This window comes from Drosophila takahashii, chromosome 2R (assembly GCF_030179915.1).
Source record: "Drosophila takahashii strain IR98-3 E-12201 chromosome 2R, DtakHiC1v2, whole genome shotgun sequence".
Lineage (NCBI taxonomy): Eukaryota > Metazoa > Arthropoda > Insecta > Diptera > Drosophilidae > Drosophila > Drosophila takahashii.
In genome coordinates this window covers 28,755,660-28,774,683 of record NC_091679.1, presented here as the reverse complement: position 1 = coordinate 28,774,683, position 19,024 = coordinate 28,755,660, and the positions used below count along the sequence as shown (strand labels likewise).

Below are 19,024 nucleotides of genomic sequence, written 5' to 3'. Positions count from 1 at the left end.
GGGCTTAATCCAAGTGCTGTCTCTGGCATATTCATTAGTGTTCATTAGTGGAACAAAATGCTCATTTACTTAACTACTCCGGGACTGTCGACTATGGAGACCCCATAACGAGCTCTGCCCTCCCACTCCCCAATCCCCCACTCCCCACGTCCACTCCCCCCACTTGGCACTTATCGGCACTCGGCAAGTCACTCGGCTCCTGCCTCGTTGGTTTGGCCATCTCCATCTCGCTCTCGTGTTGCCAATTAAAATTCCACTTATGCCAAGTTAACTCACTTGGCTCGTTAATTGTTGTGGCTTTTTAATTGGACCCTTTTTCTCCTCCTGCCGCTGCTTTCCGGCTCTGGCTCCAATTTCAATTGAACAACAACGAAAGCAACTACAACAACGGCGTTTATAATGAATAGCGCAAAACTTGTGGGCGCTATGCATCCATTAAAGCCCGAAAAAAAACCCAGGCCCCCTACCTCCAGCCCCCAAAAGACCCACTTTTTTTTTTGCCATGCAGCCCAACCTCCTCGCTCACTGACCAGGTTTTTTTTTCGCTTTTTCAATGTCCCATTTGGATTGCTTATCGTCTCGGGTCGTCAGGGTTGTCGAGTCCTCGTTTCGGGGGGATGAAATAAACAGATAAGTAAGGTAGATCATTATGGTTTATTATTTGTCATTTTTGTGATATAAGAAGTAAAGTCCGAAAGAATTAAATGAAACTAATATTTTCAGAAAAATATATTTTAACTTTTTTTTTAACTATTAGAAAGAAAAGAACAAAAAGGATAATTGTAATCCAACTATTTACACTCATAGAAATTTTTACCCTAAATCGCCCTAAAAAACTGACTTTTCGCCCGTGGATTTAGAAAATCGCCCATAAATCGTATCCGCTGGCGATTCGCCCGTGTATTTAGAAAAATTTTCTAAAAAATCCCGATGGAAATTTGGTTTAATTTAGGGTGATTTTTCTTGAAATAAGAAATATTTTCCTGTTTTTAGGGTGATTTGCCCTAATTTTAAGGTGTATTTTTCTAAAATTAAGGGCGAATTTTCTGTTTTTAAAGGCAAATGCCCTAAAAAATTAGACAAATTAAAAGAAATCGTGTTTGAGCATGCTTAACTGAATTTGGGAAGCATGTTTTTTTTTTAATCGTCTATATTCTGGGAATTGGGACTGCTTTAATTAAACAACACCGGCGGAGGACACCGTTTCATATTATTGTATTGGTGTGTAGCTTATATGGGAGCTGCGTTAAGAGGGGGGGCCCCGATCTATACAGCACAGCCGTTAGAACTGAAAAATCATGTTTGTAAACGAATTAGGGAAATAAATATGAGGAGAAAAAACAACTTACTTTTTTTAGTCATTGCGAGAATCGAACCCACGACCTCTCGGTTTAGAGTCTAACGTCCTACCGCTGCACCACAGACCCATCGCGCAAGACGACGAACAAACTCTGCACACATCTTATTTTCTTGAGGTCTACGTTATAATATGACTAAAGGCAACTAAACCGTATATTTTTTTCCTGACGACTGTGACAATTAGTCCCGTTTTCTTGCCCGCAAACACAAAGTATGCTTTTAACTCAGAACTCCCATACGTTTTTAAGGTTTAAAGACTACTTTAATTTAAAATTCGGACGAAAAAATGTCCTCAGTATTATAATGTTTACAAAAAAAAAAAAACATAAAAATCAAGTTGAATCACACAGGGTTCGAACCCACAACCCCACGACCTTAGTCCTCATATAGCAAAGTTGAAAGCGCAAGTGATTAGACCGCTGGGCTACCGAATTTCACACTTTTGGAGTGATTTTTAAGGCGAATTGCCCTTGTATTTAGAAAAATTTTAGAACAAAAATTAGGGCAATTCGCCGTTGGATTTAGAAAAGGTCAAAACGAAGCAAATCGAAAAAAATCGCCCTAAATATTAGAAAAATAGAAAAATTAACCCTAAAAATATTTTTTTATGGTCACCTGCCTTAAATTTATGGCAAATTTGTCGTGAAAATAGAAAATTTTTCTCAGTTCAAGGGCGAAAATTTTTTTAGGGCGATTTTCTAAAATGTAGAAAATTATTTTTATGAGTGTAGAAATACAATAAGTGTGCGCAATAACAATTTTAATTAATCCTAATGAAGTAAATAAAAAAAGTATGACATGGTAATAAAATACCTACAGTCCTATACTCCGTTTTTAATTGGATTCATGGTATTATATCCCTTTAGGCACGCTCGACAACCCTATCGAGTTGCTCTGGCTCCATTCAACTAATGAATGAAACCGCAAGCAGCCGAGCGGCGGCAACAACAACTCGAAACAAAAACCCAACAAAAACCCCTAATTAAAATGCATTTTCATTTGGGACGTCAGAGTGCTGCCAGCCCCGCGAAGCCCCTGAAACCAACCCCCCTTGGAACTACCCAATCCTACCGTTTCCCCTTCCTGAAACTGGACAGGGGCGTGTCTGAGAAGGGGCCGTGGCATTGTTTCTGCTTATTAGCCCCTTTGGAGGCGCCACTGTGCGTCTCATGGACCGTTATACCATTGTACACACACACATACGCATAGTTATAGCCCAACCCCCACCCTCTCCACTGTTCGGTCTGAATGGCTGCGGGCATATTTAATTACAAAAGCTGCTAATTAGGAAACGTACACACCCACGTTGGTTAATTTGTTTGCAAACCAATTAACTCGGCGCATAGTAGCAGGCGCACAGAAAACCGCAGACAGTCGACAGGCAGCAGCAGCAGCAGCAGCGACAGCAGCAGCAACAGCGACAGCAGCAGCAGCAGCAGCGGCGAAAGAAACGCAGCAGCAGCAGCAGCAATATTGGTCGCTTAGCCAGTCAGTCCCTCAGTTCAATTCTGGGGGTCGTCGGAAGCCTTACGTGGACGGGATGGTTCAGTTGCTGCCGGAACAGCAGAAAGAACTTTCCAATCGCTGGATGTGGATGGCAAACTTAACGCAACTAACTAACAACTGTTAACGAACCCTGGCCACAAAAGATAAGAGCCCCAGATGTTCCGAGGGTGGCTATGTGGTTAGAAAGGGGGTGGCGGGGTCCCAATAATAAATGAAAGCGAAACTTTAATGAAAAAGTTACGTTTCATTAAGCGAGTGTGCGTGCGAGTGTGTCGGCACCGTGAGAAAATTCGTTTATTAATTAACAGCCTAATTTAGTAGTATATAGTTATAAATAATTCCACATTTTTTAGGTATTCTGCCCTTTAATTCATTTTAATCGATTTGCTTTAAAGTGATCTTTCAGTTTCCTTAAAACGATCATCTTTATGATCATTAGAAAAATAATAAAGAAATTCTTAAATAGTTTATTTCTTCAATTCTCCATTTTATACGAAAAGCGGAAGTGAAATATTTTGCAGCATACTTTTAGACACTTTAAAATATTTTAAATACCTAAAGATTTCTGTCCAAACTATTAAAATATATTCAAGTATTAAATAAAATAATTATTAAACACGTAAAAAAATTTACGTTGATTTGTTTTTATACAAAATCCAATTTATTTCGAGATTTTTTTGCAGTATAATGAATAATTATTTTAAAACTAAATCAGTTTTGTATTAAAACTAAGGTTCTCAGTGCATTTTTGTTCTTAATAAATGAGCTAAAGTTGGTGCAAAAGTTTCTGTCGCTCTTGCTTGGCCCGTTTGCTGTTGTTGCTGGCTTCCGCCGTTGGACAGTTGTGCGTGCTAATGAGTAATAAACAGGCTTTGTTGGGGAGGGTTGAGCAACCCACCTCCACAGACCACACCACCCACCCCCATTCCTCGGTGGCCTAGACAAACGGTAGACTTGAATGTCAGGCGAACAGACCCATCGAGCAGCATTCTGTGGCCCAAAAGAGAGAATGTGAAAATTGTGGGTGGAGTCACTTGGGGAGGGTATCGGATGGCTTCTGTTCCGCCTCAGCTTTCGCGTTAATTAGTTTTGAGCGCTTTCATTATGCAGCTACATGTTGCAAGCGAACGAGGCGGACTGGCAATTTATTCCCCGGCAGGAGGTACAGAGATACGGATACAGAGAAGACCCATGTCATTAGCCGTGTGCGATTCTATCTTTCGCAGCGAACTCGCAATTCCGCTAATGAGCTTTTTAGCTGACTAACCAATTTGCTTTAATTAAATTTGCAGCCATTCTCTGATTACTTTTTAATGATGAAAATTACAGCTGCTGAATAGAAATAATTAAAATCCAGAAAGAAGCTCTATACGGATTTATTAGCCATGACAAATGTGAAAATATTTTAAGAGAATTAATAATAATTTGGATAAGCATAGAATATAATGTTAAATTTGAGACAGCAAAGAAAACTGTAAGAATGTAAGAAAAATGGTAGAATTAATTTAAAAATTAAAATAAAACTCAACATGCATTTAATAATTTTTAAAATTACGCGATTTATTTAACAACGTTCCTGTAAGAACGTAACCTCAATAAAATAAAGATTTTAAAAAATTAAGAACTGGTTGTTTTATTAATAACAAGAGGATAAAATTGTGGATCAGATTTTAATGCTGAAATATAGTTATTAAAGCCATAATGAGGGTATTTCCCAGTCTTAATGGCATACTCTTCGTATTAATAATAATATTGCTGATAAGGCAACAAGCTAAGTGCGATTGCATCGCATTACAGCAACCTCTGCCCATTTGCTGGCCGCCCGAACGGCACTCAGCTACAAAAACATTTTGGCTTATCACAAAAGAGTTAACAGGCACTACAACAACAAACAAACAAATTTAACAAAAGGCCATGTGCACGTTCGCCCCCCGCAGATCCGATCCCCCCTGCTGGCACGTGTGAGTTGCCCGTATTTTTCGGTTATCGCCCCAGTCGTATTTGTTTATAGAGAACTCTTTTTTTTTTTGACTACCTGTTGCCGGGCGCTGAGCGCCTGATGCGACGGCAAATAATCGATCGTCAGTTATTTATTGATTTCTGATTGATGGGCCATCAAACCCCAGCGAAGCCACTCGATTCGACTCCAATCGCCTTGTATTAAGGGTGGGGGATAAGCGGCTTTTACGTGGGATCTTCGAGCATGTCGGGGCGGATTAGCTAGCTTTGGTCATGCGGCCAACAGCAAACGGCAACAGGCACAGATCGTCGCCGCTGGAAATTTGAATAAAATTAACATTACAACAACAGTAGCCGACGCCACAAAACGTTGATAAGCGCTTAACTTATCAAATGCATAAATGGGGTTCGTTTGGTTAACTTTAGTTTATTCATTTTTGAAATGTCTATAACAGAAACCCAAGAAAATATATGTAAACATAAACACTTATGAGTCTAAAAACCAGGGGAAAGGGGATAATCGTATATGTGAAATATATTTTTGTGTTTTTCATTTTGTTTTTTTTTTTGTGACCGTTTTAGCAAATCTTATGTAGCTACTCCTTAAGCCTAGGCAATAATATTATGATCGTTGCAAACCCGACACCCGAAAGTATGCTATAAGTACGAACGCCTCCTACTTGCGACTGCCCTTGCGACACAACTGCTGTACCGCCTGCGCTGCCGCCAAGAAGCTCTTCTCGGCGCAGCGCTTGGGCCACTCCTAGGACTCGTAGAGCAGCCGCTGGTAGTGCGGCAGGACCTCGTGCCGATTCACATGCAGGCTGAACTCCAGCGCCACCAGCACAGCGAACTCCGACGAGATCAGCTCCTTGCGATTCAGCCGGAACACGCTCTCCGTCTTCTCGATCAAGCTCTTGAGGGCATCGCCCTTCACGTCGTTCATCTTGGCGCTGAGCAGCAGACAGGCGCCGGCGCACAGCTTGCGGTTGCTCTTGTTGATCAGATTGGCCAGGATGAGTTTCTCGAAGTACACGTACGCTTGCGAAATGGTCACCAGATCGATGCGCGAGTCCAGTTTGTTGATCCTGCGCATCTCCCGCTTAATGCTGTGGGAGAAAGGAAAACTATTTAGTAGCGTTCTTTAAATCGTTTTAAATTTTTCTAATAAATTGATCAGTTTTCATCGTATGCCATACATTAATATTTTACGAATCTAAATTCAAATAATAATAATCTAATTCGACACCTTGAAAAAGCCCAAATTAAGCTCAAAATGTAAATCCACAATTATAAAATAAAAATGTATCTAATTCGACACCTCAGACGAGCTGAAGGCCTTAGTTGCTAGAGCTCTTAATCTTAGTTAGCTTATAGTTTTAACTTTACGTTTGGTTTATATAAATAAATAAATAAAATTATTTTACGAATTACAATCCAAATACATAGAATATTTTTGGCATTTACATAAAAACTATCCCAATTCTTGAGGCAATAAAATCATGTTCTAAAATACTAATCTTACCTTCTCAGCTTGCTCAGCGTTAGCTGGATGGTTGGGAACTTCTCGCGGAACTTATCGTTCAACTCCTTCTTCAGGTCCGAAGGACGCACATAGTCGATGACCGAGGTCATGTACGAAGTGAAGGTCAACAGAGTGCGATGCTTTCCGGCAATTAACTCCGGATCGTCCAAGATGCTGGCCGAGTACTGCTGGTTCTGCAAGATGTTCATAAAATTAATATAGAATATGCTCCTAGCAAAAAGAAAATAAAACTTACGCGTGCTGAATCTCCGGCCAGGATAACGCTCTCAATGTCCAAATCCAACTTGCTATCTGGCGTCGGACTTGTTGCATTGTTTCGGTTGTTGTTCTCATACGTGAAACACCTGTGAATTTAATTATATAATTTTAATACACCCAAAATAACATAGATATCTTAAGGTAAAGCGTGAGAGAAGGCGGGTTTGTGTTAGTTGAAGCATTGTTGTTCGTTGGATGTGTGTGAGAGTGGGTAGCTGGAGGTGTGTTCGTGGGGAGGGTGAAATTGGTTAGTGGACTAAAAGCTTTTGGCAGTCAACCAGGCTTTGGAATTAATTAAGCTAATCCCATAGCTAGGTTGGCTGTACGTTTTTTGTCATATTAGCTGTTTTCAAAATTTACCATTTGCCTTGACGTTTGGTTATGGTTTTTGTGCTGAAACGAAGTAGTGCAAAGCGTTAAATGAATTAGCAAAAGTTAATGCCACAAAATGTTTTCAAGTTTTGTTTTTTTTTTGGGTCAACTATTACCGAACCAAAACAAAGAAAATAACTGCTGATTCTAGCCTATCAAGCAATAAAAAATATTTTTCGATTTCAGAGTTATATAAATGCAGAAAATGTGCTGAGTTCTAGTTTATTTATAATTATTGGTTGGGTAATATCACGCTCTTCATGAGTCAGATTTGTAGGTCTTGCTAGGTCAGCTTTTGAGCTTTAAAAGCCGCAGACTCATATTACCAAGTAATACGAGAAGGCAACAAAGGAGTTTATTGAAATCGGACAAAGAATTCTACATTATTGTGAAATCTCTTTAATAAAGACAATATTCTGCACCTAGGAAATTGCATTTCGCTCAGACAAGGGGGTTTATTAGTTTACAGTGGCCGTTCGGTTTGGCTAACCATGCATAATGGCTCTTAATGGATGTTTAGAATGGTTTAGAATGGGCATGACAAAATGTAGCTGATTGAATGTGTTCAACAAAATGATACGAAAGAAGATCCAAATATGGTTTGGCACACTGGAAGCCGGCACCAACCTCGCAATGCCATGATTTTTGAGCGCCGCTGTGCCCGTGATCTCCATTTGATTCTCGAAGATGGAAGGATTCGCCGATGCATTGCCATGCTTTTTCCGCTCCTTTTCGTACTGACGTGAAGGTATCAGCAAATGGCCGTATGAAATGTCCTGCGGAAAGATAAGCGTTTGTTATTATTGAGTTCGGGATAGCTTAAGCGAAAATTTATCGACTTACCTGACCACTCTCGGCCTTCTGTATTCCCAGCAAATCAAATGGATCGAAGGGTGCATCATTAATGGAACTCAAGGGACGTGAAGTGGATGGATTCCGACGACGACGATCCTCTTTGCGAAACTCAGCTCTGTAAAGGCAGGGAATTATTAGAATCAATCAGCAGTTTAGTGCTTCCTAACTCACCTTCCATTCTTGCCCTTGTAATAGGGCAGCGATGAGAAGATGAAGAACGGAATCTTGCGCGATACCAGCACCATTCGCTCATCCCGGCCTTGTCCCAATCCCAAAGCCTGGCCGGAGGTTCCTCGCCGGCTATCGCTGATCTGGACCGACTTGCTCAGGCTGTTCCGGAAGCTGCCCGCAAAGTTGCCCGCCGGAGTCAGGCTCTCGGTGCTGCTGTCATCGGTGATGTGGCTAACGCTCGATCCGCTCAAGACATAGGTGCGTTTCAGACCGCCTCCCATGGCAATGCTCGAATTGGAGCCCGCCCGCATCCCCGGCGCCGTATTCAAACGCGCCCTCCTCTCCGGCTGCAAGTTCTGATCGCTTGCCCCATTGCTGAAGGTGCTGAAAAAAGAGATACGAAGATCGGTTAGAATCGTAGCGATCTAAGGAGCAACAGGCGCTCAACAATACAAGTAGCGTGAAAAACGCGCACAAAACGATACTAAAACGCGCTGGGCTGGACCTTGAAGGCGATTTCGTTGTTCGCCCCAAGTTGTTGCTGTTTTGAAAATACGTTTTTTGGTATTTATAAATTCAATGACAAATGCCAGCGAAGATACTAGTGCTGGCAGTTTGGCGATTTGCTTCAACAATCTGGCTGTAAAAAAACTACTTTTAAGTTTTTTTGTATAATACTTTGTTAAGATCTAAAAAATATAATTTATAAAATAGAATCGTTCGAGTTTTTACTTTTTCTATCACTATTTTTTATGTAAAAAAAAAAAGTTTTTCGGATAATACTTTGTTGAGATCTAAAAAAACATAATTTATAAAATAGAATCGACACTTTTTCTATCAATATTTTTAATGTAAAAAAAATACTTTTATGTTTTTTTGTATAATGCTTTGTTGAGACTTAAAAATAAATAATTTTAAAATATAATCGTTAGAGCTTTTCCTATTTCTATCTCTATTTTGTATGTTTACCATGCCTTTACCGTAGAAATGTACCTTATCTCTAGATATTATTTACTTTTACTTGGGTTTATGGGTTTCCGAAAGTCTCTCCATCGCGGGGGCCCATTGTCACACCCCTCACGCAATGATCGATATTTTAACAGGCCCCCAGAAACGCAGAGACACAAAGATGTTTCTTTATGCGTTTTAAGGGCGATCGAAATGCGGCCCGTTTATCGCTGGGGTATTTTTGGAAATCAAACAACTCAGCGGCACACACTCGAAAACACTCGTATTCGCTCACACACATGTGCAGTGCCGAAGGGCAACCGCAACTAAAGTCAATTAGCCAACTGAAGTCGTCGTCGTCTTCTGTTTTCATCTGTGCGCCTGGTAGATTACCTTGGGATAATTGGTCTAGGTCGAGGTTACACAGTCGAAAAAGCCTGGTGGTGGTGGGGCGATGGTGAACTCCCCTTAAATTCTTGGAGGTGACGATTCTGCGTTAATTAGTCGGATGAAGTGCAAGCAGCTCGCTTTCCATTCAAAACCACCCCAACCCCCAGAAATATTATGATGGAGGTGGCGCCTAGGCTGTCATAACCCGTTAATTAGTTGGAGCATTCTAACAGGCGAACAGAAATAGTAGCTGGAATTTTATTTTACATGCTTACAAATGGAAGAGGAAGAAGAAGAGCGGGGGGAGGGGGAGAATGGGGATGACTCCAAAATGTGTGTGTTTCTGTGTGTTTGGGAGAAGAAAAGGGCCCGGCAAACATTTATTTTTGTACGTTCGCTTTTGTGTTTTCGGTTCGTCTAACTTATTGACTCGCTAATGAGTTTGTGTGTTTCTGTGTGTGTGCGTTGATAAGAGATTGGGCAAAGTGCGTATGCGAGCGAGAGGGAAGCCATCGACCTCCACTGCAACTCAAACAATTATGCAAGTGTGCGTGTTATAGTCTGGTTTTTCTATTTCGTTTTTTTTTTTTTTTTTGAAACTCCATCTATGGAGTGCTGTTCGCCTGTGACGGAAACAAACAATATTCAAATTCTAACAATAGATTTGATGAATTGAAAATTATGATTCAGAATTTTTGGGATTGTCAGAGAAAACTAAAGGTCTTCGGTTTTTGTATTCCAAAATAACTGAGAGTATTTTTAGATACGAAGTTTCAAGGCATTGTTCCTAGTTCGACATGTTTCATAACATTTCACTCAGTACAGTTCTAATTATAGAAGATCGTCTGAGTTCCAATACAAAGTATAGGGACGACCTTATACTGCTTCTGTTAAACAGCTGTCTGCTATTAACAGTTTCTGTTAATAAAACTAATCTGAAATTTATAGTTTACAAATAGTTTACATTGAAGGCTGTAACTGATAAAGAATTAAAAAAAATTTTAAAAATAAGTATTAAACTTTTAACTTAGCAAATTTGCATGCCTGTTACACACACACCATAAAACTTAATCCTTCCAGCTGTGTAAATCTGAAGATTTGCCTTTCGTCTCAAGTCTATCTCGTTCGCTTTGATTTGCAAATATTTACCAAAAACTGCTACTAAAAGCTTGGATAAATATACTTTTCACGTCTGCGTACCAGAAAGCAAGCAAATAAATCATGCCCAGAGATAAATCGAAATAAAATATTTTAATTGCGCTATCTCTAGCTTTCCTTTCTCCGCTCTTCCCCTTTTTAAGAACTCTTTATGAGTCCGGGCAATCAAATCAACTGAGTCAATTTCGCTTTTATCAGCAATCGCTTTTGTTATTGTCATCGTGGCTTTGTTGTTTTTCCTGTTATCAACTGGCCGTATGCAAACAGATGTTAATGGAAGTTAGTTTATTATATAAGTTTCCGTTTGACCAGATCACGTGCCCGTGAGCTTAAATGCAGGTCTTGTGATAAAAGCTTTAGCCAGAAATGCAAGAAAAAATCAAATATTCATTTTTATAAACATGTTTGAAAAAAACAAAAAGCATGAAAAGTGTAACTACTTAAAACCGCTAGCGAATCGCTTACAAAACGCGCGTGAAACGCTAGAAAAACGCGGATGAAATTATTTTATTTTTTGGCTGCAAATATGCAATCGAATTTTTATTAGTAAACAAAAAAAAAAATTTCTAAGCGACATCCATACAAAGATGATACTCGAAATTTTTTTATTTTTTAGAAACTAAATTCAGGTTTTAAGGTTTAAATTTTGAATCTAATGGACATTTAGAGTTTAAAATCTACCTTTAGTATAATATATTGGTACTTGAGACTTTGTTTTGGCGAGTTGCGAAGGAATGACGCAAGTTGTTCCCACCACAATCAATCTATTCGGCTGCTCTCACCTCGAACAAAAGTTGATTTCGGAACGAAACGGTGTTCTAGATAAGGAGCAACACATCCATCGAAACCCAACCGAAGCAGTGGAAAGCGGTACGGCGAACAATAGCAATAATCGTGTTAGGAAAGGAAGGGAAGGCGTAACAAAAGAATAACCGCGCTGTAAACAAACAGTCGGCACAAAATGGAATGCCAAAAAAAAAACGCTAGCGTTTTCGGTCGCACAAAAACAGCGAGCGCTTTTTTGTTTACTCAAAAGTCCAAAGTAATTACATAAAGCAAATAGGCAAACAAAAATTATCTGTATTTACAAGTCCAAATGGAAGTGAAGGCTGTCGATAAAAAGCACAAACAAAGAAAATGCTATGGGGTGTTGATATAAAACTATTCGTCACTGGCCCATAATTTTAATCAAATAATTCATTTGAATAAAACAATTGCAGAATTGTTCAAAATATTCTCACTGATTTAAGTTTTTACGGCTGCTACATCATCCCACAACTTTGCTTTTTATGAACCCCTCTCATCTTAACTTCAAAGTCAGCAGTATAAAAAACCACTTTGGCAAGAGTGGAAATCAACAAATAACTGAATCACATGCAAGAGAGAACCCATTTTATCCGCTTTTAACCGCTTTTACTGCCAAATACAGGGGAAGTCATAAACGAGTCAAGCGAAAGCCACTGAAACGAACAGATAAAACATAATAATGTGACATGGCCCCACTGACGTGGAGTTGGATCATGTGTCGATTTAAATATAATAAGTCGCAGTTATTAGCATTGAGTTTAGCCGATAATAAGTGAGGGTTGTAATCGAAGGGGTCTTTGTTTTGAGTAGGATGGATGTTCAGTTGAGCAACGCAGTCAACAAAGACATTGCAATAAATATATTTACGAAATGGATTAGGCGTGTCTATGTCGTCTTTTAGCTTATCGTTCATTTCTCAGCAGACAAGCGTGGCAATGGAGCTTTATGGCCGTCTTTGTTTATTTTTCCAGAGCTTCCAGATGCACAGGAAAAAATTAGGAAATTTTCAATGGAATTTGCAAAAATAAAAATTTGTTTAAGAGCTGTTTCTAACTAACTAAAATGAGGTAATATAAAAAAAGTATTTTTTTTTATTTTTTTACAAAAGGGTAACTAATAACTTGTTGTGTTTTGCTTAAGCTATAACAAAAACGAGTTCTAGGGGTGGATTGCGTAAACTTGAATGCAGTTGCAAATTGCATACGCTATGCATTTCAAGCTTTTTGCACCACTGACACACATTTTCCCACCCTGCGGCATAGAAAAACGAACCCTTTTAAGGGCGACCTTGAACAGATTCTTTTCAGGCAAACAAGGATTAGAACCCTTGAAACGCACAAGTAGTGCGAATAAAAAACAACGAAAACAAACAAGAACAAGAACGGGGAAAACCGGTTCTTATTACGTCGTCGATTGCATAAAACTCTGCCCTCAAGGTTACCCAGTTTGGTGGAGTAAAAGGGGAGGGGGTTTGGGGAGGTTTTTCGGTTTTGGTTTGGACAGGTTTGCAGCCTCGACTTTGACATTGACATTGGACCGTGGCAGCCAGGATGAGGCCGCAAAAGCTCGTGCCCCTCAAGTTCAATGCCAAGCTTTGCCTTCGCCGGCTGAAGGTCCTCGGGTTGTAGGAAGGCCACTCCCTTTAATCATATTATATGCCATGACGCAACCTTTGAAAAGGAAGTGAAAATTGAAAATGAAAAGAATGATGGCTTGGCAAAAAAAATTGTTTACGTTTTCAGCAAAGTTTCTGATATTTTTTCTTTTTTGATTTCTCTCTCCTCTTCGCATTCCCATTCATCGGCTAACTCCACAAAGCAGCTCAGGTTTCAAAACAAAAACTGGACATAAGTAGTTTGTTTTGGTTTTCGAATTGCGACGCAGTTTGTTTTTGCGCCTGCGCAGCTTTTTGTGGCAAGATTCCCACACACCCGAAAAATGCGGCCGTTTCGAATAACATAATATTTTTGTTTTGCCGTTGCAATTTGCCGATTCAACAAGTTCTGCAAAATATTATTCCATTCTGGAGCGGAAATAGTAATGTTCGTAACTCTAGATTGGTGGGTAAAACTAGAAATTTGTTTGGATCCCCTTGAGGGAATAATATTTTTTTACTGCGAAATGAGAAGCTGGGAATACTTAGGAATTTGTTGAACCAACTAAAAGACTGCTATCCGATGATGTGGCAATAAATCACCCTTTGTTGCTCGTGAACTGAGTCACTACAATTGTACTCCATAGCTTACATATAAGAATTTACGTTGCATTTACAAAGAGAAAGGGAAAATACCAATACACCTTTTAGTAAACTTTTGTATCACCTGACATCAGGGAACCCTAAAATTGTCTTTAACGTCAATGGGATTTCTTATCGAGTGATTTTTTAATCTCTAGGACTCGATCGTTTTCACATGGCAGATAAACCTACCGAGTCTAAAAGATTGCCTATACGTTATTTATCAAGATCTTTAAAAAGTAATCTTATCAGTTGATATGTTTGTATATAATTAATTGCTGGTCATCTTGTGACAATAAGGTGCATTATAAATCTTTTTTCGACTCCATAAAAATAATATATATTTTGAGCCCCATTGTTTTGATAGATTTTGGTAGTTTGTCATTCTACTTTTAGCGTGCACTGTATGCATGCGCATAAAATAATAATTTTATTCGCTGAGAAGTCTAATTGTTAATCAGCGTACAGCCCAAACCATTAGAGTAATAAATATGCTAATTGTAGACAATATCTCTTTGATGGCGCAGTATGAATTTCTAGTGCATAAATATCATAAATAAATAATATAAATAGTATCGAATGGTAATAATTAACCCAAGTTTCTAGTAACTAAAACCAAATCCCCGGGAAAATGATTTGCCTCAGCAAATGGCAATGACAGGTCGCTGACAGGCCAATTGGCTAGGCGCCAACTGCATATGTTTTGGGTGCATACATATGTAAGCCTCGGATAGATGACAATAAGTGCCCCCATACCCCGAAAACGGGTTAGCCACCAGTTGCCACCAGAGTGGCGGCACCACGCGAAAGAAACCGAAAACGCTAGGCAGAAATTCCGAAACGCCATCGGAGCGCGACTGCAAAACAAGGTCAGTTTGTCAAAGCGCATTCGACGAGTTCAACGAAACTTGTCTTCTGGCATTGGAAGTGAAAGCTCTCTGGGATGCAGTTTAGCTTTGCTCGGAGAAAGACAAAGAAGCAGCCAGAAATCAGAAATCCGAGGGGGCGGAAGTTCAAGGAGGATTACGAGCGATTTACGAGCGATTCATTGGCGTTCGCATTTTGGCGCACGCATTTCGCCTTGCGTAATTATTGCGTGTTTATGCCCGGTGCCCACTACTAGATAATAGCCATGATTCACCGCCGACAGGCCACTTAAATGCGTGACAAAACGGCGCCTCAAAATAAAGCTCCAAATTAAACGAACGCCGACGCCCCCCGACATGCAATTCAATTCAAACAATTGTTTGCACAGCTTTTCGCTGGGCACGCTCTCTAATTTACGTTAATTGAGCCGGCACACGTCGATGAATGAAGCCGATTCTCACCCCAAAAACCCCCACCCTTGGCTCAGCAAAATTTTCTGTATTTTTGGGGGATATTTTTAGCGCCGAGTGACCAGCAACAGGCCCCTAATTATGCAGCATCAGGCGTTGAAAACGTGCAAATCCCCTCTGCGAAAATACGTCACAATTGGAAAAGCGCTCTTCTGGCAATATTCAAATTTCACAAATTAAAATTTATAAATAATTTTCGATTTCAGACCGCCCAGCTGCCAAGGGGATCATTGTGTTGTGTTTGTTGTCTGTATTGTTTTCGCGGTATTTTGATCAAGCTGAGCCTTTTGTAAGCAAATTAGAGACCAAGTGTCAATTGGCTAACGCCAACTTAAGCGGAAATTTCAATTAACGAATTGAAAAGAAGGGGGGCGCCAAGGAAAATCGATGCCAATTATGACGACAGCTTAATTGAAATGAACAAAAGTTCAGTGATCAAGCGAAATGATTAATTTTTTATAGCCAGAAATTATTTATACATCAACAAAGAGTAAGCGAATATTAAGAGAATTCACAGCATTTATAGAAAATATTGCAAGGCAAATGGAAAAAACTGAGCACTTGACGTCACTTGTCAATCTATTTCTGAATCTTGGAAATTGTATAGTCAATAGGAAGAATTGGAAGAGGTGAAATTGTTGATATTTCCTGAGTTTCTTCAAAGCAAGAACTATTATCTTATTGACGCATAATTTGCAATCTTTTTTATTGACCCTAATAAAAATTTATTTGAACTGAACTAATTATGTATTTGTTTGGGTATAAAACCATAATTTATAATTGACTGCAAAATATTTAGACCTGAAGTTCATATTTTTGGCATATGGTGGAAACGATTTATAATTATAGAGCTGTTTTTAAAAACTGCTTACTAATATACTGATAGGAAGACATTCCTAGACATTTTGGTAGTTCCATAATGACTTGGCTCTTTAGTTAGTTCTATGATAAAAAACTTGGATTACTCACCGTTCCCTTAGCGGCAAAAGCTTGCTGCCCGCTCCCCCGGCGACGCCACCGCCGCTGCCCAGATTGGACACCTTGAGCGGTATCTTGACGCTGTCCGAATCGCTGCCGCTCTCGGCACCCGATCCTCCGCTGCCGGCGGTGCAACTCCGTGCCTGCCGCTGTTGCTGCTGCAACTTTTGCTGCAACTGTTGCTGCTGCTGCTGCTGTTGAAGCTTAATGCTCATATTGCCACTGCCCGGAACCTGGTGGTTCTGACGACCCGACGAGGTCGGCCGCTTTATGTTGCGTCTCTCGGCCGGCACAACGCTGCTGCGATTGTGGTCGGCGGCCGGCAGGACGTTCATCAGGTATTGACCCATATTTTCAGTTTCACTAAAATGCCCGTCCCCATCGCTGGCGCCGGCGGTGCCGTCCTCCAGTCCGATGCCGATCCCGATGCCGCCATCGATGCCCATGTGGACATCGGCGCTGCAGAGGAGCGGCGAACAGAGGGAGCCATTTTGCTGCTGATGTTGCTGTTGCTGATGGTTTTGCTGCTGGTGTTGCTGCTGCTGCTGTTGCGAATGTTGCTGCTGCTGCTGCTGCGGATGATGCCGCTTCTGGTGGTTGTGGTGCGTCGCCGAGTGGCTGCGCTGATGGTGGTGCTGCTGATAGTGCGGATGAAAGCCCCCCGAGCCGAGTCCCAGCGATGATGGGTTCTTATTCTGGTTGCAGAGCAGGCTGCTGCCGAATGTTGCGCCGAATTTGGTGTCCCGATGGGTGCCATCTAACGAGATATTCGATAGGAACGAGATCGCAGCCAGTCTGCGCCTGTGTCTCGTCTTGTTGAGCGAACTTGCCATTAGGCGATTAACCCTTAATAACCAAGAGAGATTAACCGAAGTGGGTGGTGTGGGCGTGGGTCGAGTCCCTGGCTTTAGCTAAATATTACTTTAGTAAATTATATACTGTGTTGGGAATGTGTGGTTGCACTTTTCTGGAACACTCTTCGCGATTCTTCTGCACAAAACTGGTTTCGATTGGGATTTCTTTTATATTTTTACTCTCTTCTGCCTGCTTTATCTTACACTTTTCAGTCGAATCAATTAAGTTTTTTAGTCTCTAACTTGGCAGACGAGTTGAAAAACAAACTACTTGAACGCGACATGGTGACAGATTTAAATCACTTTTTATTGGCGAAAGAAAGAAATAGATTTTATTAATTTTATGCACTTTTACTAACTAGCGTTTATGCGTCGTTGCGTTGCTTTGGCTGCAAGTAGAAATAAGAATAGAAGAGAGGAATGGAATCAATAAGTGAGGGTGATAAAAAGCGGCAAGAAAGCTGTTTTTGGCCAAGAGAAGCTTTGGCAGGGTATTTGGGGAATATATGAAGAAATCATAGTATGTTGCCAAGGAGATATTAAGGTTTACTGTCTTACTAATTTGATTACTATTTATAAAGATTGTAAGAGAAATCTAGATTATATAAACTTATTTATTCCTATTTTAAATGTATATTTTTATTGGTAGGCATTATTTTAAAAAATCTTAAAATTTTTCTAAATTGAAAAAAAATTAATTTCATTAAAAACCCTTTTATATTGGATGATATTGATTCGTCGAATTTTTTGTAAACCATTTTTAAAAATACGGGTTTTAGCCACATTTAATTAGCTAAAAAATGTTTTCATAAAATCATGATTCGATTTAAGTCTAATCTAATTTTGGTTTTGAAAAACAAATTTGTAACCAAATAGAGATCGCTAAAATTCCGCTTTAAAAAATCAGTTTTACATAAAATCCAAAGACAAAGTAATAAAACTAAGAATTTTAAACCTTTTGGGAAATAGGCACCTTTTTATATTTTATAAATCAATATTTGTAATGTGGTTTTAGCAAACTGGATGCATAAATCGGAAAACTCTGTTGCCAAAGACAAAGAAAAGCTCTCCTGATGCCCGTTAAAAAAGCTGCATACGGCTCAAAGCTGCAGAGCGTGGTTATTGTTGTTGTTTTTGGGTGGCTCAGTGTGTCAGTTCAGTGGGTGGCAACTTCCAGAAGAGAGCGAAAGAGAGAGCGAGAGTGGGCCAAGACCGGCAAGGAAATCTAAGCGCTTTTCCGCACTTCCGCTTCTTCTGTTTACATTGAATCGGGAGGCCCTAAAATGCCGAAAAATTTCCCCTCGGGCAACGGGGAACAGTGAGTGGAAAATTTTCCAAAACCATAAGAAACAGCTGTTTCGAAGCAGGGAAATGGATTTTCCGAGGGTGGTTTTTACTTTGCACCCGGCCTAATTGGATTTGGCTGGACCAATTGGAATGCGGCGCACACAAGTTTGAACCTGTCCGAAAAAAAATCAATGCAGGAACAAGTGTGTGCGAAAATATTTATGACACCCACCCACTCACACGCACGCACACCACTGCCAAGTGCGTGTGACGTGTTTTTTCTTGTTTTCGATTCGCCTTTTACTTACCACTTTGTTTCCTTTTGCCCGGTCGTTGGGTGTTATTTTAATCTTTAGTCGATTGATGGTCGTTTCTATGCTGAGAAATGTTTCAAGCGCGTCATTTTGGGCTATTTATATAGTGGATTTTCGACAGACTTTGATTTTTCGCCTTTGGCTGCCAACTCGCCTGCGCTCCTCACTCTCTTCGCTCTCTTTCGCGCCGCTGTGCTCGTGTGTGTGTGTGGTGCACTCACGCAGTTGCCTTCGTTGCGTAAATTATGCAAAATGCAGGCCAACTAAAGTGTGTTTACGAAAACTTCTCGGCCGATCCGGTTACTTGTGTTTTTTGCGATTTTTCGAGCGCGTTAAGTGGACTCTGCGGAATACGCAAACGGTATGAAAATCAAATTATTGGCCGCAGCGACGAAAACATCAGCAGACGGGCTTACAAAAAATTCACGAACTGAGGGCAGTGTTGGGAAGAGCGCGATGGGCAAAATACCCACTAACGGGGGTTGCGAAAATACCGCAGTGGTATTCTAGAATATTCACTGTGGTTTGTTTATTAATAAATGAAATTAAATGAAATTATTAAGAAAATTTTAATATTCAAAGTCAATGGAACTAAAATTACTTAAACTGTCTACTACTCGGCGTTTAAATTTATGTTTTTTACTAAATTTCCAAAAGTTTTTATTCATTTATCGTAATTATAAAATTAT

The 19,024-nt window shown here is 40.1% G+C and overlaps 1 protein-coding gene across 3 annotated transcripts; it reads right to left on the bottom strand.

The window, feature by feature from the left end:
- Positions 1 to 5,226: 5,226 nt before the first annotated feature.
- Positions 5,227 to 18,770, bottom strand: LOC108061568 (CDK5 and ABL1 enzyme substrate 1). Of its 3 annotated transcripts, XM_017147858.3 has the most exons (9): positions 18,330 to 18,770; positions 15,872 to 17,123; positions 8,027 to 8,410; positions 7,844 to 7,970; positions 7,628 to 7,776; positions 6,989 to 7,021; positions 6,606 to 6,714; positions 6,350 to 6,543; positions 5,227 to 5,933 (listed from the first exon to the last, which is right to left on the bottom strand). In XM_017147858.3, the coding sequence occupies exons 2-9, from the start codon at positions 16,711 to 16,713 to the stop codon at positions 5,588 to 5,590; spliced, it is 2,184 nt and encodes a 727-aa protein (XP_017003347.3). In that variant the 5' UTR covers positions 16,714 to 17,123; positions 18,330 to 18,770; the 3' UTR covers positions 5,227 to 5,587. The 3 variants fall into 3 exon arrangements, with proteins under 3 accessions (XP_017003347.3, XP_070068972.1, XP_070068973.1); XM_070212871.1 differs by lacking the exon at positions 6,989 to 7,021 and having other exon boundaries at positions 18,330 to 18,769; XM_070212872.1 differs by lacking the exons at positions 15,872 to 17,123; positions 18,330 to 18,770 and adding an exon at positions 11,305 to 11,375.
- Between the last annotated feature and the right edge of the window lie 254 nt (positions 18,771 to 19,024).